Source organism: Osmia bicornis, chromosome 1, assembly GCF_907164935.1.
Source record: "Osmia bicornis bicornis chromosome 1, iOsmBic2.1, whole genome shotgun sequence".
NCBI lineage: Eukaryota > Metazoa > Arthropoda > Insecta > Hymenoptera > Megachilidae > Osmia > Osmia bicornis.
The window spans coordinates 15,414,604-15,437,296 of NC_060216.1; the positions used below are offsets into that span (position 1 = coordinate 15,414,604).

General features: G+C 30.8%; 10 protein-coding genes across 20 annotated transcripts; 5 read left to right on the forward strand and 5 right to left on the reverse strand.

The window, feature by feature from the left end:
• The first annotated feature begins 225 nt into the window (after positions 1 to 225).
• LOC114876148 (peroxisomal acyl-coenzyme A oxidase 3) lies at positions 226 to 7,412 on the forward strand. 3 transcript variants are annotated; one of them, XM_029187284.2, is made up of 12 exons: positions 226 to 309; positions 4,434 to 4,581; positions 4,650 to 4,772; positions 4,852 to 5,010; positions 5,162 to 5,309; positions 5,381 to 5,671; positions 5,768 to 5,931; positions 6,005 to 6,248; positions 6,321 to 6,554; positions 6,617 to 6,771; positions 6,837 to 7,130; positions 7,196 to 7,412. In XM_029187284.2, the coding sequence occupies exons 2-12, from the start codon at positions 4,462 to 4,464 to the stop codon at positions 7,286 to 7,288; spliced, it is 2,025 nt and encodes a 674-aa protein (XP_029043117.1). In that variant the 5' UTR covers positions 226 to 309; positions 4,434 to 4,461; the 3' UTR covers positions 7,289 to 7,412. The 3 variants fall into 3 exon arrangements, with proteins under 3 accessions (XP_029043117.1, XP_029043115.1, XP_029043116.1); XM_029187282.2 differs by lacking the exon at positions 226 to 309 and adding an exon at positions 4,230 to 4,321; XM_029187283.2 differs by lacking the exon at positions 226 to 309 and adding an exon at positions 4,247 to 4,337.
• On the reverse strand, positions 456 to 3,780 carry LOC114876147 (ionotropic receptor 21a-like). 2 transcript variants are annotated; one of them, XM_029187281.2, is made up of 9 exons: positions 3,494 to 3,780; positions 2,969 to 3,137; positions 2,757 to 2,905; positions 2,309 to 2,617; positions 2,134 to 2,236; positions 1,758 to 2,044; positions 1,359 to 1,697; positions 910 to 1,291; positions 456 to 836 (listed from the first exon to the last, which is right to left on the reverse strand). In XM_029187281.2, the coding sequence occupies exons 1-9, from the start codon at positions 3,538 to 3,540 to the stop codon at positions 534 to 536; spliced, it is 2,088 nt and encodes a 695-aa protein (XP_029043114.2). In that variant the 5' UTR covers positions 3,541 to 3,780; the 3' UTR covers positions 456 to 533. The 2 variants fall into 2 exon arrangements, with proteins under 2 accessions (XP_029043114.2, XP_029043112.2); XM_029187279.2 differs by having other exon boundaries at positions 2,969 to 3,149.
• LOC114876150 (beta-1,3-glucosyltransferase) lies at positions 7,306 to 9,733 on the reverse strand. Of its 3 annotated transcripts, XM_046288062.1 has the most exons (11): positions 9,649 to 9,733; positions 9,442 to 9,565; positions 9,270 to 9,379; positions 9,019 to 9,201; positions 8,817 to 8,947; positions 8,564 to 8,744; positions 8,364 to 8,499; positions 8,144 to 8,291; positions 7,797 to 8,073; positions 7,511 to 7,696; positions 7,306 to 7,429 (listed from the first exon to the last, which is right to left on the reverse strand). In XM_046288062.1, the coding sequence occupies exons 2-10, from the start codon at positions 9,512 to 9,514 to the stop codon at positions 7,541 to 7,543; spliced, it is 1,395 nt and encodes a 464-aa protein (XP_046144018.1). In that variant the 5' UTR covers positions 9,515 to 9,565; positions 9,649 to 9,733; the 3' UTR covers positions 7,306 to 7,429; positions 7,511 to 7,540. The 3 variants fall into 3 exon arrangements, with proteins under 3 accessions (XP_046144018.1, XP_029043123.1, XP_029043121.1); XM_029187290.2 differs by having other exon boundaries at positions 7,306 to 7,696; XM_029187288.2 differs by lacking the exon at positions 9,649 to 9,733 and having other exon boundaries at positions 7,306 to 7,696; positions 9,442 to 9,606.
• Positions 9,734 to 10,030: 297 nt separating this feature from the next.
• On the reverse strand, positions 10,031 to 10,852 carry LOC114876158 (probable trafficking protein particle complex subunit 2). Its single transcript, XM_029187305.2, has 3 exons — positions 10,656 to 10,852; positions 10,324 to 10,557; positions 10,031 to 10,260 (listed from the first exon to the last, which is right to left on the reverse strand). Exons 1-3 carry the CDS (start codon positions 10,743 to 10,745, stop codon positions 10,162 to 10,164), a joined length of 423 nt encoding a protein of 140 aa, XP_029043138.1. The 5' UTR covers positions 10,746 to 10,852; the 3' UTR covers positions 10,031 to 10,161.
• An 87-nt stretch (positions 10,853 to 10,939) lies between these two features.
• LOC114876159 lies at positions 10,940 to 11,779 on the forward strand. Its single transcript, XM_029187306.2, has 2 exons — positions 10,940 to 11,584; positions 11,682 to 11,779. The coding sequence occupies exons 1-2, from the start codon at positions 11,215 to 11,217 to the stop codon at positions 11,693 to 11,695; spliced, it is 384 nt and encodes a 127-aa protein (XP_029043139.1). The 5' UTR covers positions 10,940 to 11,214; the 3' UTR covers positions 11,696 to 11,779.
• Positions 11,780 to 11,798: 19 nt separating this feature from the next.
• LOC114876151 (UBX domain-containing protein 6) lies at positions 11,799 to 14,648 on the forward strand. The gene is made up of 6 exons (XM_029187292.2): positions 11,799 to 11,852; positions 11,919 to 12,027; positions 12,112 to 12,258; positions 12,324 to 12,729; positions 12,796 to 13,091; positions 13,164 to 14,648. The coding sequence occupies exons 2-6, from the start codon at positions 11,951 to 11,953 to the stop codon at positions 13,546 to 13,548; spliced, it is 1,311 nt and encodes a 436-aa protein (XP_029043125.1). The 5' UTR covers positions 11,799 to 11,852; positions 11,919 to 11,950; the 3' UTR covers positions 13,549 to 14,648.
• LOC114876149 (synaptic vesicle 2-related protein) lies at positions 14,631 to 17,232 on the reverse strand. 3 transcript variants are annotated; one of them, XM_029187286.2, is made up of 8 exons: positions 16,884 to 16,973; positions 16,767 to 16,806; positions 16,289 to 16,473; positions 16,017 to 16,213; positions 15,887 to 15,950; positions 15,696 to 15,821; positions 15,423 to 15,631; positions 14,631 to 15,343 (listed from the first exon to the last, which is right to left on the reverse strand). In XM_029187286.2, exons 1-8 carry the CDS (start codon positions 16,884 to 16,886, stop codon positions 14,737 to 14,739), a joined length of 1,431 nt encoding a protein of 476 aa, XP_029043119.1. In that variant the 5' UTR covers positions 16,887 to 16,973; the 3' UTR covers positions 14,631 to 14,736. The 3 variants fall into 3 exon arrangements, with proteins under 3 accessions (XP_029043119.1, XP_029043120.1, XP_029043118.1); XM_029187287.1 differs by having other exon boundaries at positions 16,662 to 16,806; positions 16,884 to 16,943; XM_029187285.2 differs by lacking the exon at positions 16,767 to 16,806 and having other exon boundaries at positions 16,884 to 17,232.
• A 124-nt stretch (positions 17,233 to 17,356) lies between these two features.
• LOC114876155 (protein unc-119 homolog) lies at positions 17,357 to 18,870 on the forward strand. Its single transcript, XM_029187302.2, has 4 exons — positions 17,357 to 17,668; positions 17,738 to 17,851; positions 17,918 to 18,217; positions 18,292 to 18,870. Exons 1-4 carry the CDS (start codon positions 17,524 to 17,526, stop codon positions 18,417 to 18,419), a joined length of 687 nt encoding a protein of 228 aa, XP_029043135.1. The 5' UTR covers positions 17,357 to 17,523; the 3' UTR covers positions 18,420 to 18,870.
• Positions 18,481 to 20,348, reverse strand: LOC114876153 (protein ABHD11). Of its 3 annotated transcripts, XM_029187297.2 has the most exons (5): positions 20,187 to 20,344; positions 19,929 to 20,120; positions 19,703 to 19,859; positions 19,285 to 19,650; positions 18,481 to 19,222 (listed from the first exon to the last, which is right to left on the reverse strand). In XM_029187297.2, exons 2-5 carry the CDS (start codon positions 20,054 to 20,056, stop codon positions 18,911 to 18,913), a joined length of 963 nt encoding a protein of 320 aa, XP_029043130.1. In that variant the 5' UTR covers positions 20,057 to 20,120; positions 20,187 to 20,344; the 3' UTR covers positions 18,481 to 18,910. The 3 variants fall into 3 exon arrangements, with proteins under 3 accessions (XP_029043130.1, XP_029043131.1, XP_029043129.1); XM_029187298.2 differs by having other exon boundaries at positions 19,285 to 19,637; positions 19,708 to 19,859; positions 19,929 to 20,348; XM_029187296.2 differs by having other exon boundaries at positions 19,929 to 20,344.
• Positions 20,349 to 20,452: 104 nt separating this feature from the next.
• Positions 20,453 to 22,369, forward strand: LOC114876156 (transmembrane emp24 domain-containing protein-like). 2 transcript variants are annotated; one of them, XM_029187304.2, is made up of 4 exons: positions 20,453 to 20,686; positions 20,755 to 21,040; positions 21,548 to 21,891; positions 21,964 to 22,369. In XM_029187304.2, exons 2-4 carry the CDS (start codon positions 20,914 to 20,916, stop codon positions 22,111 to 22,113), a joined length of 621 nt encoding a protein of 206 aa, XP_029043137.1. In that variant the 5' UTR covers positions 20,453 to 20,686; positions 20,755 to 20,913; the 3' UTR covers positions 22,114 to 22,369. The 2 variants fall into 2 exon arrangements, with proteins under 2 accessions (XP_029043137.1, XP_029043136.1); XM_029187303.2 differs by having other exon boundaries at positions 20,453 to 21,040.
• The last annotated feature ends 324 nt before the right edge of the window (positions 22,370 to 22,693 follow it).

The following is a 22,693-nucleotide window of genomic DNA, read 5'->3' on the forward strand; positions in this document are numbered from 1 at the left end:
ATAAACAAATAAAATAAGAGTCAAGATAACGAACGGTGTTGTATCAATGAGTAAGATGAAAATAATAGATATGGGAAGGAAAAGTAAGAAAGAGAAACGACACAATGTGCTGATACAACATATGTATAAGAAAAAGAGAAAAATAAAATAAAATAGTAAAATAAAGGGAGAAAGAAAGTGTGCGCATGAGAAAGAGATGTGTAAAGGAGACAGGAAAGAAAAGAGAGAGCAAGGATTTAATGAGCAAGTACCAACAAGTGACTGTGATAAAGAGAGGAAGAATATTTAACCTTCCTCGTTGAATTATTGGTATGTAGAATTTTTTTTTGATCGTTTTTGTATTTAAAATTTTTTGTACTTATTACACACTAATTATTGCATATGTATATAAATATGTCTGTATACATTTATAATCAGTAACCAAACATTATTTATTCAAAGCAAGTACGAATGCGTTATTTATGAAGTGTTTATTTTAATAAATACATAATACATTGTTATTACTAAAGTGTTATTCTTTTTGAATTCATCTATTAATTTAAATTATTAATTTGTATTTTTCGACTACCAGAACTACTGTAGAATATATCTAAATGGTATTTGTCAAACTTTGGATCCTTTTCCACTATGCGTTTCCAATAGAAAATTTCTCCCATTAAAATGATAAAAGCTAGGAAATAACCAATTACAATAGCAATAAATGCGCCCTGTAGTTTATGAAGATTCACCAATGCTTTTTCAGACTCTGTTTCCTGTCGAATTTCCATAATTTTTGACCATTCCATAACATCGCTTAACCATTTCTGAACTAATCCAATTTCTATTATACGTCTTATCTAGGAACATACGCGACATTGTTAAATTTTATAATTAATTCTTTGGAATAATTATACATTAATTAATTAGTACCAAAATGTCAACGTGTGGTTTTAATGGTGAATTCTTCTCCATGCCAAGAGCAATAGGCACATTTATAACACATTCTTCCATGATATGCAAATTATGTTTCAAAGATGTATCCTCTGCAGTCTTATTTTCTTTTTTTTCTCTTTCAAGTATCTGTCTTTTCACACGGGCATGTCTGAGTAGATAAGAATTTTCATAGTAACCAAAAGATCCGTTTGCCACTTTCTCTATAGCTTCTTTCTCGTGTTCAATTAATTGAAACTTATTGCCAACTTCTTGACTACTAAGATCTGATGACATTAAAAAGAAATCTTTACCCTCTTCGTTCCATCCTCCAACTTCTATAGAACTTTCAGCCAATTGTGTCAACGTATCGATAGTAACTCTGCAATAGTAATTCAGAATTAAGTATAAGGAAATCAGTCGATTGAAAAAAAAAAACTAATTTTTACCTGGCAACTGGATTTGCAAGGGTCGCGGTCATGCTAGCTTTGTAAGCAACCGCGACTAAAATACTGTAAATCCACCACCATCCGATTAATAACCGTATAGCCCAAGGGCTCGGCAAATTCGGTAACGAAACTTGAAACAACATGCTATAAGTATACAATATACTGTTTCCTATTTCAGTAAATAAATATAAACCCTTTATTTCTTCTTTCATAGACACGCTCTCAACATTCGTTTGACTTTTGTACAAGCTTATATATCTTTGATAGGACAACGACAAAAAATAAAATGCTGCACCACCTAAAATTAAAGTAAGGAGAAGCGCGATCCAGGTATATAATCTGGAAAAGCAAAATATGTAGATTTTTCTTATGTTCAATGTATCTTTTATTTCCACTTACTTGAATGGAAGTATTAAAAGCTTCCATGAATTTTCGGTCAAAGATTCTGGTGTCAGAAAGGTGAGACATTCTGTATTATAAGGAATAGTCAGATCAAAATAATTCAAATGACGCAACGTGTAGTGCAAGTCACCCAAATAAAATGCAGCTTTCCCTCGCACAGCTTCGTTTACAAGACCTGTGTAAGTTTGGTTCTCTCCTTCAATACCCCATTTCTCAGAAACAATATTGTATGGCATATAATATTTTGGTTTGAAATTCATTGCTTTTGATATGATCTGTATTAACTATAAAGCATCATTGTTAGTGTAAATATGAAGCAGAGGATCGCATATGTGTATGAAAATTTAAGATATTCATAATAATATATATATACTTCAAATTCTATCCCTAAAGCTTCTAAACTATTGTTTGGTCGTTTATTATAATAAGCTCTTGATTTCTCAGTTACAGCTGGAATATGTTCAAAAACAGCAATTCTGAAATTCAAGTAAAAGATTTCTATTAATATATTTTGTAATATAATAATCCTTCTGAATGATATTACATACCTTAGATGTCTCTTTTGTAAGTTGGTAGTTTTTTCTGTAAAATGATTGCTACCATAACGCAATTTGCCTTTGTACCAAGTATCTATGCATTTGGTTTTAGTAAATTTTTCTTTACGAGGAGGAAAGTATATGGTGTCCAAATCAATTCTTTCTTTGAAACTTTTCTCACCGGAACGATGTTTGTATGCATTGTATCGACGTATAAAAATAACATTTATTATTCTATTCCAAAGATAATGTAAATTTGGCTGAAATAGACGGTGATCGTGTAAGAGCAGGTACAATCCACGAGTGTTGATTAATCGTTTTCTGAAAATAAAATGAAAAATGGAACTATTGCGATAAGTATTCTTAAATTTCTTTCACGTCTGTGTTTGATGATTTATTAAGAAATCAGTTCGCTTTATCTTGACCAAACATTGCAATAAACCTCTACTCTCTGATTTACCTTTCTGTATATTGCAAAAATTCCGATGTTAAATATCCATTTGCGATCAGTATAACGTAAGCATTGCAACCAACAGCTTTGCTATCAGCCAGAATCTTTTGAATTCGTTTTCTCGGTCGAGAAAATTGTTCGTTGTCCCTCAATAAAATCTACAACAATTCACAAGTACGTATAAATAATATTCGCGCGATATTTATACATTTTTATCTTACCTCGTATTTCGATACGGTTGACAATCCTTTGATATATTTAATATTCACCAGTGTCTGGTAAACAGAATCGGTAACAAAAACGATGCAATTCGAGCGGTCAATGATTTCTTCGACGATCTCTTCGACGACAGATTTTAAATTTTCTGCATTATTATCGCACTGATGTTCTCTGTAAAATACGCTATATAATTTTGTCATTAATTTTTTTTAAATTAGTAGAGGGGGCATGCTCTGTGCTACCGGGGGCAACTGATGGATAGTCAGTTTCTTCATTTGGAAATTTCAAAATTTGTTAATGAAAGTAATCGCTGTAAGCATTGCAGCTAATGCCCGTGAGCTATTCAACGATCACTTGATTTGCTTATGCTGATTATTACGTAAAAGGTTGAATAACCCGAGATAACAATTGAAATAAAGTCCACGATCTTGGTGATTATTTTTGAACGTTCTGAGTCATAGAAAACCAATCAGTAATTAAAATCGATCGTTTTCCAATCGATCTCTAAATCTTATCGTTATTAATACCTGGTATCAGCTGCAAGGGTAATCTGAACGAACAAGAGAACAAGCATCGCGATTTTCGCTCGACTAAAAGTAACATTGAAACATCAATATTGTTCATTTTCTTTCTACCCGATTGTAGCTAAATAAAATATTTAGCAATCTCATTAGCTGGCATGTGAAATTAGATAGGCAATGGAGATCGATAATGGAAATGCAAGTTAACGGTCTCATTATCGGTTCTATTTTTCAGCAGAACGTCACGCTTAAAGTTCATTTTATTTTTATTACTTTTAGTTATGGAGTAACGTTTAAGCGCTTTAAAAACTTATCACATATTTTACATTTTATTTAAAACAGGAATGAATGTAAAGAACTCTTTTGGAGTACTCTTTCCGTATTTATTGTAAAGAAATTTATACTGTAAAGAGAAAAACAAATTTCTGATTAATATCTTAATTGATAACAGTGTAAAAGATTAAATTACAATTTTATAAATCCGAATGTAATACGACATTGTTTTGACTATTAGTCGACCCAAATGATAATGAAAGATAAGTAAAATGTTAAGTAAAACTTTTAACAAGTCGAACCCGATAATTTACGTAAAGAAACAAATACAGAACAACAGTTTTTAAAAGAATAATGATAAGTACAACTGATTAAAAATCGTTCTATTATTAATACATAATGCATAAGCAGAGGAGGTAGTGTTACAAGTTCGAGAAGGTCGAGGTACGCAATATATATTGTGCTCTTCACTGACCAGCTGCTAACGATAAGTTTTAATCAGTTTCTATCGATCATTCAAAGACGAGGGACGGTATTGAAAAGCTCATATTGATACGAAACGTAAGACAATTAAAAAGTAATAATAAGTAATGGACCAACGGTTCAGTAAACGTTTACCGTTTTCTTCAATATTATTTTGTCAAATGATTTATTTAATTATTTGAACGTATAGGTATTCAAAGTCGAAAAACTTAACAATAATGACGAATAAAATAGCTGATTGGCCAAGTGGTCCTCTGGACTCTTACAGAAAACGTGCAACATTTGACTGGAAATTACTGAAGCTCAAATTGGAAGGAGATGAATGCGTAACGTTTCAGGTACTTTAGAAAATTTACTTAAAAATTTGAGCGAAAAAATGTATACTATTTTCTTGTTATTATTTCAGAATGAGTTATGGGACTTTATAAAAAATTCAGCAGTATTTCGAAGACCCCCTTGCCCTACGTTAGATGAAGAACGTAAACTTTGTAATGCTCGAATCAGAGCGCTAAGAGACAATAATATTGTGGTAAATATATGGAGATATTCGTGGTAAATAGTAAAATTTTATTTTACTTCTATAGTTTAAATGGGCATTGTCTTTGCAGAATCCATTAATCCATAGAGAATGGTTTAATACATTATTTTACTACGATACCAATATAGCGATCAAAATGGGTGTAATGGATGGTATGGTACCGAGCGCGTTACTTGTTTTGGGTACAAAAGATCATTATGATATTGCTGAAAAGATTCAAGACGGAAGGGTGAGCATTTAGCAAAATTAAACATTCGTGATAATTTTAATTATTGAAATCATATTCTTGCGACACTTTTCAAATCCATAGAGGTACGAGAAAGTATTAAAATTTAAAATAATTAATATTTCATGTTTTTTTTTTTTTTTTTCTTCTTTAGTATACATGTAGTTTTGCACTAACAGAAGTATCTCATGGAACAAATGCGAAAGGAATGAGAACTACAGCAACGTACGATGTAAAAACAAAGAGCTTCGTCTTTCATTCTCCAGATTTTGAAGCTGCAAAATGTTGGGCCGGAGGTTTAGGTAAGTTACGAGTACGAATGGTTCTACCTAGTCACATCAATGATAACAAATAAAAAATTGCATACTTTCAGGAAAAACTGCAACACATTCCATTGTATTCGCACAACTAATTACACCGGATGGACACAATCACGGTCTTCATACTTTTATTGTACCCATTCGAGACCCGGGTACCCATATGCCTTTCCCAGGTATTAGAGCCGGTGACATGGGTGCAAAGATAGCATTAAATGGAGTAGATAATGGGTTTATGATGTTCAATAATTATCATATACCCCGAAACTGTTTGTTGAATCGAACAGCAGACGTTACAGAAGATGGAAAGTATATAACATCAGTAAAAAATAAAAACAAAAGATTTGGTGAGAATTTGAGAAAAAAAAAAAAAAAAAGAAAATAATTATGTATCACTTGTTGAAGCAGCTTTAATGGCAGACTCTCTATTTAAATTGCTGTAGGTGCATCATTAGGTGCATTGTCGTCGGGACGTGTTACAATTACATCCGTGTGTGCAAGTTTAGCGTCGATCGCGATGATTATTGCTATACGATATAGCGCAGTAAGAAAACAATTTGGACCGTCCGAAACAGAGGAATGGCCGGTTATAGAATATCAAGCACAGGTATTTAAACGAGTCGAATAACAATTTATCAAATAAAATAGTTGTACAATTAAAATTTAACATAAACGTGTAGCAATGGCGATTATTTCCTAACTTGGCAGCAACATACGCAATAAAAATATTTTCTGCTGCATTTATAAGTAAAATGTCTGAATTTCATTTTAAACTTATGTCTGGACAAAATCAAGATACTATTGGTATTGAAGGTATGGAAATACATGTATTGTCTTCTGCAACCAAGCCATTATGTTCATGGACTAGTCGAGATATTATTCAAGATTGCAGAGAATCCTGTGGAGGACACGGTTATTTAAAAAGTATGCTAATCACCAAACAGATACGTATAAAGTTTTCTTCTATTTCTATATTTTAACATTTTTATTTGTTAGTCTCACGGTTGGGTGAATTGAGAGCTGAAAATGATGCAACGTGTACGTTTGAGGGTGAAAATAATGTGTTGATTCAGCAAACCAGTAATTGGTTACTGAATCAATGGTCAAACTTGCTTAACGGAAAACCCATCAATTCCCCTTTTGGAACGGCAAGCTTTGTGCAAGATGCGAAGGATATTTTAATGCAAAAGCTTTCTTATTCAAACATCGATGAAGTACTAAAACCAGAAAGTATGAGAATAATTTTGTAATTCAAGTATTATTATTTGCTTTCTAAAATTTCTTTCTTTCAGATTTACTTTTCTCTTTGAAATGGTTAACGTGCTATTACTTAAAGAACACGTATGAATACTCGCAAGTATTGAAAAGCAAAGGTTGCGATGACTTTGAAGTTAGAAATAACACACAAGTATTTTTTGCGCAAACTTTGTCACTGTTATACGGACAGGTAATGTTTTATCGTCGACGTTAAAAGCTATTTATTATATTAATTATATTTTCATTTTGTTGCAGCATGCAGTAATGATGTATTTTGTAAAATGTATAGAAAATCCTGTGTGGGGATTAAAAGAGCGCAATGTATTAACAAAATTATGTTCCCTTTATGGAGCAACTGTTTTAGAAAAACGATTAGCTGATTTTTATGCTGGTGGTTACGCGTTACCGACAAGCAATATAGATAAAGTATTAAGAAAAGGTATTGTAGTTTTATGTAAAGAATTAGTTCAAGATGCCGTAGCTTTAGTTGACGTCTTGGCGCCACCAGATTTTATCATAAATTCACCATTGGGTATGGCTGACGGCCAGGTAAATTGATGCTTCTTTAAATACTCATTCAAATTTACAATGTAAACAATTTCTTTTCTGTATAGGTGTACAAACATATTGAAGAGGAAATTTTCAAGGATAAAGGAAACTTCGAACGGCCACCATGGTGGAAAGAGATAATAAAATCAAAATTATGATATGTACATACATGTAATTATCATATTTTGTTACTATATTTTGAATATTTTTCTACTATTAAGCTCAGTACACATTGAAGCAATGGAAATTTATACAAAATCATAATAAATATTTTTACTTGCATTATTTATACAAAATTGCTAAAAAAAAAGTTCTAATAATGTTAATACATTATTGTTCTTTTATATTCTTTCTTTATTTATAAGTATTTTAATCGTTACCTGTAAGATAGTCGATGGATCGTACTAATGTTAAAGTTCTGTATGTTTTTTAACTGTGATCAATGACTTGTCTGCTTCGGCAAACCATTCATCGTAAACCGTGTATGGGTCAATCATCCAGAATTTATGGAACGACACAGGCTCTTGCGAAGCAAGATAGGCAGTTGCATAATCGGTAGGACGTGCCTGTAATAATTATAGTGGAATTTATTTCTACGTCTAATAACTTGATAATATCATTCAAACGAAAGACGAATTCATCATATTTGTAAATTAATGAACGTACTTGATGGAATAATGACGAATGAATAGGGTTAGCACCAATTTGTGCTAAACATATACCAAATAGATACATATCATCCGGTGTGGTGGCTGATGGACATCCGCATTTACCAGACTGAATCATCTCATGAACTAAAGGTGCAGACAAAACAACTCCAGCTCCACCCGTTAAGTAGTCATACCCATAAAAACTATCCCAGATTCGAAAACCGTATCGTTCTCCAATAGCGATAGGAGTGTTTGAATTATAGCACGTTAACAATCGTAACAAGCGTGCCACGCTAATATCGAGTAAATAATATATTAGTATTGAACATACATACTATTAGGTGTAATTAATTAATACCTTACCTAAAAATTGTATCATCATCACTGATCACTAACCAATTTAAATTGCGCTTCTTTAATATTTTATCAGCTTCTATCAAAATATTATAAGTCTTTTCACAGTGTCCCTGTGTAGTATTTGGTACAACAAACGCTTCAGGAAGATATTTATCTATACTGGAAACAGGTATATTGTTTAAAACTGATTTCTGTGCATGCAAGATACATTTAAAATTGATCATACCAGCTACATCGCTATAGTAACCAATATTTGTAGTATATTTTGCCCATGTTTTTCTGACCACAGGAATCCTTTCAACATGATACTTTGCACAGGTTTTTACAGCAAAATACACGTTCTCGGGTAGTACAGACGAACCCTGTGTAGAGAGTAACGTTAGTATAAAATGATATAAACGTTTGATAAATGAATAATTAACTTACGCATGCATGAAAAAATCTCGGATACGTTGCGCAATCAGAGCTAGATACAATACATATTTCAGATACGTGTGTCAGTCGTACCCCTCTATCAACTTTCAGAACAAAAGATGCAAATTCGTAAGATGCGTCTATTGAAAAATCATCTTTTGGTCTTTCACCTTCGATCATCCTTTGTACTAAACTGAAGAAATAGAAACAATGTATAAAATGTTTTAAAGAGAAGCTATAGAGAGAATATTTTTCTACACGATACCTCGTTAATAATGTTATCGTTATAGCAAAACCCGAAGCTACATGCGGATATTTAAACTTTTTATTATGTTCCGCGAAATGGTGTATAATGGTTGGTTCATGATCATACAATGCATGACCAATCCATAAATTCTGAAAGAAAGAATCCATAAAATACGTATTCGAATACTAAGTACATAATTTAACATTAATTGATTACTTACTTTACTCTCATTGAATTTAGACAGAATAGTCAGCAATTTGCTTAATCTAATTACAGTATTCTCCAGACAAAAGAGGAACCATTTTGAAGTTGCGTATGTACTTGACAAATATTCCAGTAATGGTATTATTGTCCAAGATCCATTGATATTTAATTCATGAGATAATACAATTTCAGGGGGATCCTAATATATAGATTATCTTGTAAGTTACATTTAAATAATATAGACAATAATAAAGTGTATATATGTACTTTATCAAGAATGTCAGCCTGTTCAAGAATACTTCTCCTCAACATATCAGCATGCGCTATGTGATAACCTTCTTGTTGACTTAATATCACAATAACCATTTCATTGGGATCTGTATAAAAATGAAGTGTTATTTACATTTGAAATAGTAACCATTATATTTACAACACTTACCTAAGACTTTAGTACAAGCTTTACCCATGTACAACATTAAAAATATAATGTATGCAAAGTGTATGACAGACATTACTATCTTTGTTTTTAGTTGTTGCTTGAATATCACTTCAAATCAATTATTCTAAAATAAAAGGATTTCAGAAAATGTATCAAAACATAACATACCGTGAGATTTGTTTACATCAGAAATGACAGCGTTCTTACCGCGTGGGACATCAATCAAAGTGGGCTTCTCTAAGGAAAATAGCGTTACAGGGGATGTAAGAATTCTTATAATCTTAATTTTGACAATATTAATGTTAAAAGTTATTTAAAAATAAAATAATATAATTTTTAATTATTAAATATTATAAGATTTAGTATGGAACTGAAAAGTACGAATAACACAGTGAATGTTAATTCACATTTCGCGCGTAAACATTTATACGCGAGTAGTGAGGGCCATTCTGGACTCTACCCCTATATACATTGTCACGACCCACGGAAACGACAAGAGAGCAAGGCGGGACCCTTGTAAAAGGGGCATCTGTAAGGAGTAAGGCGGGATCTCTTTACAAGGGGCGCCTGCAGGAAAATTATCCTCTCATACATTTTACTAATAAAATTTTATTAATGGTAATAATCTTATATATTTACATATATTTTACACTGAAAACAAAATCAGTATACCTTACACAATGTCTTTTACAATATAATACAAATTAACACTAAAAGAATTCAAGATGATAAATATTTCCTACCATACAGTTGAGCTTTCTTCTCAAAACCAATAGATTTGATAGGTGTGTTAAGTTTATAGAATGGATTCATTGAATACTAAAGAATAAACACAAATTAACATATAATTTAATTTTAATATTAATCATTCAAATACTTTACCTTTATGTACATTTCATACATTTCATTAAAAAAATTCTTTATACCATCCTCATTTTTACTATCATGTACCATGACAAATCTGATATGAGTTGCAGTAACAAATGCACTCACAAACCACTGATTAAATTTATCAACTACTTTCAAATGCATATTTGTTGTTTTCCATGTATGTTCGTCAACAAGATCTAATGCAGCGTGTGCGATAAACTGATTTAAATGCGTATAGTCTTCTTTCTATTTAAAAAAAAAGTTAATTTACTACGCATGGTTTATCTAATAGTCAATCGAATCAGTCATTCTTTACTAAGGATAACCTATAAGAAACAACTAACCTTTGCATCTTTCCCGGAATTATTAAATTCAATTTCAAATAAAGGATTATCGGTGTGACCGACGATTGCAAAATAATAATTTGCAGTCATCGTGTTAATTAAACTGACTAATGTAATTTTATTATAAATTATTAATTCGTATACATTAAACTTAGCTGTGGAGCCCGAACTTCGAATTCCGCGTCGGTAAAACAGTCAACGTTTATTTTAGTTCGTCAAAAAAATGTTTATTGCACTAACGCCACTAGTGAATCCACTATGAACTATCTTAGTATTTTGGTAAAAGGACATTTTTTACATGCATTTATTTCATTATGTAATTTCTGATATATTATTTAATTTGAAAAGTGATAAATTTAAATGAATTTTGCATGATAAGTGTTATAAAAACGGCAGACTACACAGTGTAAGAAAGTAAATCTAGTAATATTCTTTAAGCTCGGAAGTTTTTTCCAAGAGGCAAGTTTCATCAGATTTTGAAACCTGTTCTCTAATCATTGTAATGATTGAACAGTTGAAAATATCGAATGATGGAGTGGTAATGTGACATAACAAAGTGATGTATAAAGTGTACTTTAACTTATATCCAATTAAGAGCTTTTCACATGTAATGAGCAACGTACATGAGAATTCGTGGTCTTGGGTAGAATATTTGGTGGAAACAATCAATAAACTTACACATGATTTAGTCAGCTTACTATCCACGACTTTTCAGTTAACGTTACATTCGACCGATACTGTCATTAATAATGAATTTCAACAAAAATTGTCTGATTTCTTTCACGAATTTGTTGCTTTGCTAGCATTCGACGACTTTCAGTTACAATTACTGAAGATCTTCTTATTTACTTTTATCAGTACTGTGGCACTGATTTTCATTACTTGGCATATTTACGGCCCTCGAATTTCGGAACAGTTTATGGAACCAAGTAAGAAATTTTCGTTTTCATTACATTTAAACTCTAAAATAAATTATATAGGCTCTTTACAAGCTTATCATCGTAAATACAAAACATTTATTTTTAGCATTATTAAGATGACAGTGCAATATATATAGTATTTACTTTTATCTATATATTTCTTTCTTTCTATATTTATCATGTTCTAACAGATTTTTATTAATTACTGTATATATTATAATTTTGTCAGAATCTGTATCAGAGGATTTTGATTCTTCATCTGGAGAATAAAATAATTGTAAGTGTAAACTGTGCTTATTCATATCATAATAAGAATTCATATAATTCTATTTATTTATTTTAGGTTTTAAAGAAATAGAGAAATAATTAACAAGTATGACAGAAAAAATCAAATCATTCTTTCAAAAGAAAAAGGCAGATGTAAAATTTATGAATGCTGGAAAAGGATACAAGTAATTTTTCAATAACAAATTCTATGCTAAAAATTTATATTAATATATAACAAATAATATTCAATTTAATATTTTATTACATAGGTTAACAGAATCAACTAATATTGGTACATCCACTCCAATAGTAGCACCGAGAAAAAGAGTTGAACCGACAAGTGAAGCTAAAACAGCTGGTCAAGCTGCTTTGGCAAGACTACAAGGAAAAGAAACTAATACAGCTAAATTTAACACGTAAGTTATTTTCAAAAGAAATATTCATTTGCTAAATGAATTTAAATAACAAAAATTATTTGTAGATCATATGCAGCTATTAAGGCACAGGTGAAGCGGGAATTAGAAAAAGAAAAGGAAGCACAGCAAAAAACACAAAAGAGTAAAGCACAGCCAAAAGAAGAAACTGAGGATACAGTGAAGGATAGTTCACAGTTAGCTGTTTCTAATGTGTATTTCCAATGCCCTTATTTATCCAATGAGGTATTACCACAGGAAGATTGGAAGAAAAAGATAAGAGAATTTTTGTACGAACAATTACAAGAGGAAGAAGCAGGTTTAACAGCTTGCTTAATTATACAAAATTGCAATACTGGCAGGGAAAAGATCGAGAATTGCGTCGAAACTCTTGGAAAATATTTAGATAACATCATAAAGAATCCAGAGGAAGAGAAATATAGAAAGATTAGAATACATAATCGAATATTTCAGGTAATATCTTATTTTATTAGCTGATTTCCTTATGCTATAACCGCATACAAAACTAATATTTTGTAGGATAAAGTGCTCCCAATCGAAGGAGCTGTAGAATTTTTAAACGCTGTTGGTTTTTGGCCGAAAAAATTACTGCATAATGATGTAGAGGAAGATTTCTTAGTCTGGAATCCAGAAAACTGTAACCTTGAAAATGTTGAAAAATTAGCTGATGCGTTAAAAACTGCAGAAATTATACCACTTGAATTAGATAGAAATCTTCAAGTCTTATTACCTACGCAAGCAAGTAAGAGAACCGAATTGCCTTCAAATTTCTACAGTCTAACTTCCGAGGAAATAAAAAGAGAACAGCAACTTCGGTAAATATATTTATACAAACTAATTTATTATAAATGGAATATAAAATATCTGCCAATTTTTTTGTTTAACAGAACTGAAGCTGTTGAAAAGAATCAAATGTTGAGGACAAAAGCTATGAGAGAAAGGGATGAAAAGCAGAGACTTAGAAAGTATAAGTATTCCCTGATTCGTATTAAATTTCCAGACGATCTTATCCTACAAGGAACGTTCTTGGTTCACGAAAAATTTCAAAATGTTGTTAATTTTGTTAGCGAGAACTTAATCAAAGCAGAAAGACCTTTCTGTTTAAAGAAATTAGCTGGACCAACGTTTAATCAAGATTCCTTTGATAAAACGTTATTAGAGTTGGAATTATTTCCCGCTGCTCTTCTGGTATTTTTCTGGCAGCGTACAGCAGATACCGAATCCGCGGGATATTTGAAAGAAGAATTACTTGCTCTTATTCAGTCTGTTTGAAACTGCAGCTTTAATCTATTATAAATACTGAAAAGGTGGAAAAAAGAAATTTTCTAGTGGGACCTATTTATGTTGAAGTACTGTTATAACAGTAACATTCATTTCAGTCATTAAAATCAATCATGTAAAAATATCAGAAAGGAATATACAAGATTTCAGACTTTATCAAAATACTTCCAGTATTTATAAGTGTTACATTCTTTTACTTTGTTTAAAATATATTCCTGATAAAATTCTAATGAATTCTCTGATAGGTTACAATATTTATATCTTACAATAGTTTTATTTAGATTTTACAATATAAAAATCATTGTGGGTTAGTAATATTTAAATATTTTTCACGCATTATTAAATGGTTTAAGATAATATTCTTTAACTGTATCTCTGCTTAAATAATAAAATTAATGTTGTGGCTTTTTACGCCTTGTTATTCGTATAATATCAAAATATGTAAAAAATTCATCATTGTGTGTGTGTATATTAATTTTGCACATTTGTGCATTTTGGCACTTTAATTAACATTTTATATCAGTCTTTGTATATTACATATACATATATTTCAACCCTTTAAGTATGAGATATTCTTGAATTTAATAGATAAAATATTAAATGATGTTTGTTTAAACACGCAATCATGAATTTATATATCTTGTTTTACTTGTATCGGATATATATATAAAATTGTACAACGATTTCCTCGGTTTACAATACTGAAAAGGTCAAAATCTACTATTATTATCTATATTTAACATAACGGCAGTAATCTCTATTGAATACATTCTAATGTGATATGTATAGTTTACACAATCTATTCAATTATTAAGTGTAGAAATGAAGTCGGCACCTTTTCTTATGTTAATTGAAGATTTATTTCTAAAAAGACATAGTACCTCAAGTCATTGAAATTTTGTTCTCGTGTCACTTTTCAAATCTACAGAAGTATGGGGAAATATCAAAATTTAAAATAGCAATGCTAAAGGTACCGAATTAATTTGTACATTTAATAATTTATGCGGCAAAATAAACAAAAAAAAAATGTTAATTATGTATACATGTAATTATACAATTGTAACAAGCTGAAATAAATGGATATCAACGAATACAGGTTTTGTTTTATTATATAAAAATAGTAATCCAATAACAATGCACTGATAAACTTCAAAGATATCAGTGGAAAACAACATGAATTTATCTGGTTTCATTAGATGAATCATTTGATGATTGACTTTTCATTTCAACTGGTAAAGCGAGAGTGGCTGCAGCAGCACATAACGCTGCTACAGCGTAAATCGCCATTGCTCCAGTGATAGACCACTGAAGAAATACTTGGGCTATATACGGTGTAACCATTGCACCGATTCTAGCCATAGCACTGCAAGTACTAACGCCGGTACTACGCAAATGTGTCGGATATACCTCCGGAGTATATACGTAAGCTGCTTGGAAGACACCAGCAATTAGACCTCTAGCTAGAAAGATTGTAAGTGTCAGTACTACCCTGCTTAATAGACAAGCTCTGCCCAAGAAGCAAATTAGTACAGCGAACATTACTAGCTGAAACGCCATTGTCTTTTTTCTGCCAATCTTTTCAATTGCAAAAATAGTGGAAAAGATTCCTGGAAATTCAGCCAAAGTTGTCCAGAGAAGATCTATATAGTCACTGCGTTCCAAACTACAGTCTAATTGACAAGTATCTTCTTTTTTATTTTCCCATAAACTGCACTGCTCGGACGATGTATGGAATAGTTCTGTGGTCATTAGTACCACACCGTAATAACAAAACGCCGTACTCATCCTAAAGGTATTTATAAAATTATTTACATGTGTTGCTCGAATACGGCTTACAGAAGTGTAATTAAAATTCAAACATTTACCACACAAGCCACAGTAAGGTAGACGTTCTACACATTTCTTTACTTAGCACGTCTTTTAATTTACCATGATTGACTTGATAAAAACGATCCATGACTAATCTTCCAGGAGGTAAAGGTTTTTTATTTTCTCTAGCTACTCGTTCTAAAGTAGAAACAGCTTTGTCCATTCTTCCACTTGTCATATCAAATATTGTAGATTCTGGTAACCACTGTTGAAGCATATTATAAGAAAGGTGCATAATTTTTATGATGCTGCTCATTTATATTACTCACCGGAGTGATAATAGCAAATACAAGAAGTGGTATAGTGGATAAAATGAGAAGCCATCTCCAGCCAAAAGTTGGCATTATTACCAATGCTATTGCTACCTCAAAACAGGCGCCCAGTGCCCAAAAACACTGCCAAAAAGTTATTATTTTATACATATATATAGAAAATAAATATATTATTTAGATTTACTTACATCTAATAAAATCACACATTTAGCTCTTTGTTTTGCTGGTAAAAATTCTGCATACAATGTTACTCTAAAACATTAAAGATCTAATGTTTTAATGTAATTTCACTAATTATACGAGTTATCAAATACTTACGACTGTGGTACACAACCAATAGCAAAACCAACTAAGCCTCTGAGTAATAGAATCCAAAGGAAGTTTGGTGCAAAAGCACTCAAAAATGCATAATAAAGCAATAATACTGCACATAAGGTCAAGGATTGTTTGCTACCATATCTATCACTTAAATTAGTCCAAAATGTAGAACTTAACATCATGCCTAAAAAAACCACCTAAAATAATTTAACAATGTGTTACATTCTTGCAAACATTCTGTGGGACATAAGTATATTATTAAATATAGGTACCGTGGTTGTTAAAGCTTGCTGATATCTAGTTATACCCCAATCACAATGTAGTGATGGACTTAAAATACTTAATATTGTTATTTCCATACTGTCCACCATCCAGCACAGGCCAGTAAATAAAGATAATTTTACTTGGAATTTACCAAATCCTAACGCATTGATTGCTTGGATTACAGTAAATGTATCTGTCAATTAATATCCGTAAATTAAAAAATATATTACATTTTTCATAAATTAATTTCATTTTTAAAAAATCCTGCACATAATAATAGTTTATTAAAGCTATATTGTACAACAGAGTACAGAAATATTCCACATATCCCTTTCTTACATGCCCTTATAAAATAGACTGTTAGTAACTTTTTATTCATACCCAAGTAGAATTAAAGACCATTGTATTAAAAAGTCTTGCGTGAAAAGTTTCCCATTGTTATGGATGTTATATTTCCATGCATAATAACATATTTACACAACTTACAGTTACCCACTCCTTTATAGAGAAGTTTAAGCAGATTACCCTGGACATAAAAATTGTGAGAAATATTGTTAAGAACAGTTTCCATATATAAATATGTGTTTCATAAAAGTAATTTACCATCTGGGATTACTACTGAGGATAGTTCCATCGAATGTTCAACAGAATTTCCAAAGTTTCTACTACATCTTGATATACTTTCTGAATTGATATTCAATTCAGAACCATGTAATTCTCCTAATTCACGATAAGGTTCGTTGGACGTTCGGGATGGATTAGACATGATCGTTTGTGTATCATATATTCACAAAAAGAAATGTAACTACTCTAAATAGTGGTACAATTAATCTATAGTAGGATTCAATGGAAATAATTGATCGTATATGACAATCTTCATTAGTATGTATATAGAGCGTAACAGATTCCATAAATAGGTTAGGTTCATACCAGTGACAACTGAACGTGGACTGTTTTACCGATGCAGAATTCGGAGTTCGGCCTCGGCGCTTGCATCGCCTTAATATCATGAAATAAGCAATAGAGTAGTTCATCTAAATAGCGTGTAATTTGAGGTTATTTATGATTGATATCCTTTACGTGGTGTTGTCAAGAAATGTCACAAAACGTATACAATGGAAATACCATTAGTTACATAGATGTTTTTACTATTAAAAATATCGGATAGAAATTTATTCAATGAACAGCATATTTTGAAATTGTCAATGTGATATTTATATTTGACTGATAAATTAATTTAACGATGAGTGTTGATAGTGAAAATAAGTCAAATGAAACTATTGTTTCATTTACATCATCGTCGGATCAAGAGAATACGGATAATGGAAATATTGAAGAAACTCTTATAACCCCAGAAATGGTGCTACATCTGCCTACAATTACTGATAGTAAGATAATTTCTTCCTACTATCATAATAAGTATCACAAAAATAATTAAATGTTTCTATACATTTTAGAATACCTATGCTCTCCTGAGGCAAATATTTATGATATTGATTTCACAAGATTTCAAATTAGGGATTTAGAAACAGGAGCAATATTATTTGAAATAACAAAACCACCAGCTACTGGTTAGTTATAGTTACAACAATCCATTGGTTACAGTAAAAGTTACAATTGTGTGATCCATATTTTAGAATCTGATATGAATCAAGATGTTGAACCAGATTGTGAAGAATCTGGTTGTGAAGATGCTAACACTGGCCGCTTTGTACGTTACCAATTCACACCTCAGTTTCTTAAACTAAAAACTGTTGGTGCTACCATTGAGTTTCTTGTTGGTTCTAAACCAGTGAATAACTTTCGCATGATAGAACGTCATTTCTTTCGGGACAGATTGTTAAAAACTTTCGACTTTCAGTTTGGATTCTGTATACCAAATAGTAAGAATACTTGTGAACATATTTATGAATTCCCAACCTTGCCTGCTGATCTGGGTAAGCAATTAATGATTACTTAACAGTTATAATATCAGTTTCTTATTATATAAGTATTAACAATGATTTTACAGTCTCCGAAATGATTGCAAATCCGTTTGAAACTCGTTCAGATTCCTTTTATTTTGTGGACAATCAATTGGTAATGCATAATAAAGCAGATTATGCATACAATGGTGGACACACACATGATGTACTTTAGTAGGTGTAATTAATAGAAAATTTGCACATTGGAAAAATGAATGTGATAATAGTAGCAAATATTTAGCTTTCTTTTTAACTTATATTTTCAATTTCTTTAAATATTTACATTAATGTTTGATTTCAACAATTGCATCACGTACAATTTTTTCAATGCTTTTAATGCATTTACTTATTTCATTAAACGTTTCTGTGTTAAACAATGAAATATCTTACAAAAGTTTTACACTTTGAGTAGTAAAATATGGCCTTATAAATGGGAGGCATGAAATATGTATTTTTCATGGAGACAACAGATAAAAAAGACTAAAAAAGTATTAAAGTTTTTAAACACAGAAAACACAATTTGTTCACACTGTGTATAGTTATATTTTCTTTTGCTATTTCTTTCTTATTTTGTATATGTACTGTTAAACATTTCACAAATATATATGTATATATATTTACAAAAATCACTGTGTACTTTTTTTACATTTACGATATAACAATAAATTATGATCGTTTAATGAAGTTAGTAGTGATCTTTAAAAATTCTGTCGGTTTGTCTACGTGAACCCAATGATTCGCGTCATTTATATACAAAATTTCAGCTAAAGGGAATAATTGCCTTATTTTGCCATGATCTTCTACTTTGATATAATCACTCTTAGAGCCCCCTATAAACAACGTAGGCCCATTATAAACTTTCGATCCTACAGGAGGAAATACGGCTATTTGGGTCGCAAAACTTTGTTCTAATACAGGTAAATTAACCCGCCATTTGAATTTTCCTATATCTGCTTCTACTAAATTCATTATTAAAAACTGCAATGAAAATTATTATTAATTTACGTGAAAGACAGTAATGTATTTTAACAAATCGTTACCTGACGTAAACTTAAAGATTTAATGGCAGCTGCAAGTTGATCCGTTGCTGTAATCCGAGCTTTCGTAAGCGTCGTAATTCCATCTAGATTTACATTACTCATCGCTCTAAATATTTTCTCCATTTCCATAAGCTGAGGACTAGTTCTCACTGGCGACATATCCACTACTATTAATTTTTCAACTAACTGTGGATAATTTAAAGCTACGTACATCGCCGCGGAACCTCCCATACTGTGTCCTACTAATACAGTTTTTTCAAATCCTAAATCATTCATTAGTTGAACTATATCTTTTGCCATATGCTTGTAAGACATTTCTGTAGAATGTGGGGAATCTCCATGGTTCCTTGCATCTATAGTGATTACCTATAAATTCATTTCAAGTATTCTTCATAAAATATAAAATCCAGGTATCTACCTTACGAGATGTTTGCTGATGGATTGATTTTGATAATGAATTCCAGTTATTTTTTGAACCAAAGAGACCGTGCATTACTATAACAGGTTGTTTTGGAGCATTACTTTTCCCACTCATTGATTCATAGGAAACATATGCCAGTTTGACTGGTACCACACTTGAAAAATGGTAATTAATTAAAATATTGAAATACAGAAAGATATATGTATACTTATATGACACATACGAACTAGAATTGTTGCGTTTTTGTTTGGAAGATGGGTAATAAGCAAAAGTTGAAGTGACAAAGTCTTGTTTCCCATGATGTAGAAAAACATTCTTTGTTACTAAATAACGGCTGCAGATACCACTCATATTGTTTCCTTTGTATAAACGATTTATTGTAACAATTTTTATTCACATATTTAACATTTTATCTCTAAAAATATGTATTTTTAATGAGCCATAAACCACAAGGTACTTGGTAATAATTAATATTTATTACAATTTTGAAGATGAATGTGGGATGTTCATTATATAAATTATAGATTAAAGTACAATGATATTGCAATATAAATACGATGACATTGTGTCAGAATATATCTATTTATACATTATATATATTTAATATTATATAACATAATACAAACATTGTTTTCAACAATGATTACATAGATCCAACCAACAAGACTAAACATGCTTTTATTCTCGATTTTGGGGGTCCCAGACACCCCACCCCCTCCCAGGTGAGGTTACTAGTTCCTCTTCTTACCACATCTCGCACTTACAATTGAGAAGACACAATTTTGACTCCCTTTGATTGTGTTTTTTAGAAATTTGAAGTGGGGATTAGACAGTATCCAAATTTAGATTAAAAATAAAAGGTAAATCTTAAATGGAATAAGGTTGATAAATTTAAGTTTAATCATAGATGGGTGAATAATTTGTAATAAGAAAATAAAGAAACGAGGGGCAACATAACCTAAACGCAATGTTCCCTGGAAGGTAAATCATGGAATAAAATAAAAAACTAAAGAATAATACAGTTCCGCTGTAAAAATAGATTTTCCTAGGGAAAATAATGTTACCGGATAAGTTGCGCATCTATTACCATCACTAATTCTATGACGAGTGCATACGTGGCGCTGTGGTAGTAACATGCCACTCTGAAGTGGCAAAAGTGAGAAAAAGTGTATGTTGTTTTTAATTGGTTTGTATTGTAATTTGATAAAATGAGGTGGCTTATTTCGTGTTTGCTCTTAATTTTTCTGAGCTCAAATGCAAATTGCTATTTCATTACCGTGGATGCACATGCCGAAGAATGCTTCTTTGAGACGGTGGAAGCGGGCACAAAAATGGGTTAGTTTTTCCTTTCTGCTCTAATTTTTAAGTATCTTTTGATATAATAAACTTCAATTTTCAAAAAATGACTAAATACAATTGTTCTTGTGTTTTGACTTAAATCTTGATTCTAGCAATTCTTTTAATTTAAAAATCATGCTCACATAGAATAGTTTTGTTTGTCATTGTTAGAACTTTTATTAGATTCTGACAGGCTGTAGGATATAAAAATGTAATTAGAAGAAAATTTGGAACACTGTACAGTATAAACATTTGTATAACTTAATGAAGAAGTTTTTCTATCATCAATCCTACATTTATCGTAGACTAAAGAATACTAACAATATTTTGATTTTTAATTAGTTAATTGCACACAAAAAATTGTAGTTAAATTGTGATTAAAGTTTCAATAAAAAGTAAAATATTTTAAATTGGTTAATGAGTGCCATATGTTAACTCAAATTATTTGATATCATTACATGTACATATTGTACATGTGTATGAATACATTTTTTTTTGTTATAGGACTCACATTTGAAATAGCAGAAGGTGGATTTTTAGATATAGACGTAAGAATCATTGGGCCTGATGGAAAGATAATTTACCAAGGGGAACAAGAAAGCAGTGGTAAATATACGTTTGCTGCACATCGTTCTGGTGCTTATACGTACTGTTTTGGTAATCAAAAAAGCAGTATGACACCAAAAGTTGTTATGTTCAATATGGATGTCGGTGAATCTCAGAAGCCTATAGAACAAACTTCAGATGGTAAAAATCCTGAGGATGCAAACCATAATAAAATAGATGATATGATTAAAGAATTAAGTACTAGTTTATGGGGAGTAAAGAATGAACAAGAATATATGCAGGTAATTTATGGTTTTATTTTTACAATTATTGAACATTTGTACACACAATAAAACTGATTTTTTTGTTATCAGGTTCGTGATAGAAATCATAGAGCTATTAGCGAAAGCACAAATTTTCGTGTAGTTATGTGGGCGTGCTTCGAAGCTATGGTTCTGGTTTGTATGACAGTAGGACAAATTTTCTACTTAAAACGATTCTTTGAAGTCAGAAGAGTTGTCTAATTTAAGGTATAGAATAAAGTCATACATTCATTGTACATTTTTCTATGTGATTAAGTTATAATAGAATTAATAAATTCAAACACTTCACGTTTATTGTTTTCTCTCGAATATAAAATGCAAACACGCTTTAACATTGTTGATAGCAAAACGAACATTTCATAAATTAATAGATTTTTTATGAATGAAATAATGTATGTTTATCTGTAAGATTTACTTAAACGGTAAATTTGTTGAAATAAACAGAATTTCTTTTTTATCAGTGGTAGCTGAAAGTTCCATCTCGCAACCTAAGTATGTGTTCTTATATATCATTCATCAACATATAGAGTTATTTTTATTAAAAGAAAAAATTTTAACAAATTAACACGAATTGATATCATTTATGTGTTAATTGTATAAATTGAACAAAAATCACCTTATACTGATACCATTTATATAACTGTACAGTGTAACATGATGTAATAAAAAAAGAAAGGTATAAATGAACAGTTTTATATTTGTCTCGAACAAATTTAAATTAATAAGATTTTAATAAAACTGAGATAAGAGTAAACATTATTTATTTATTATTCAATTTAAT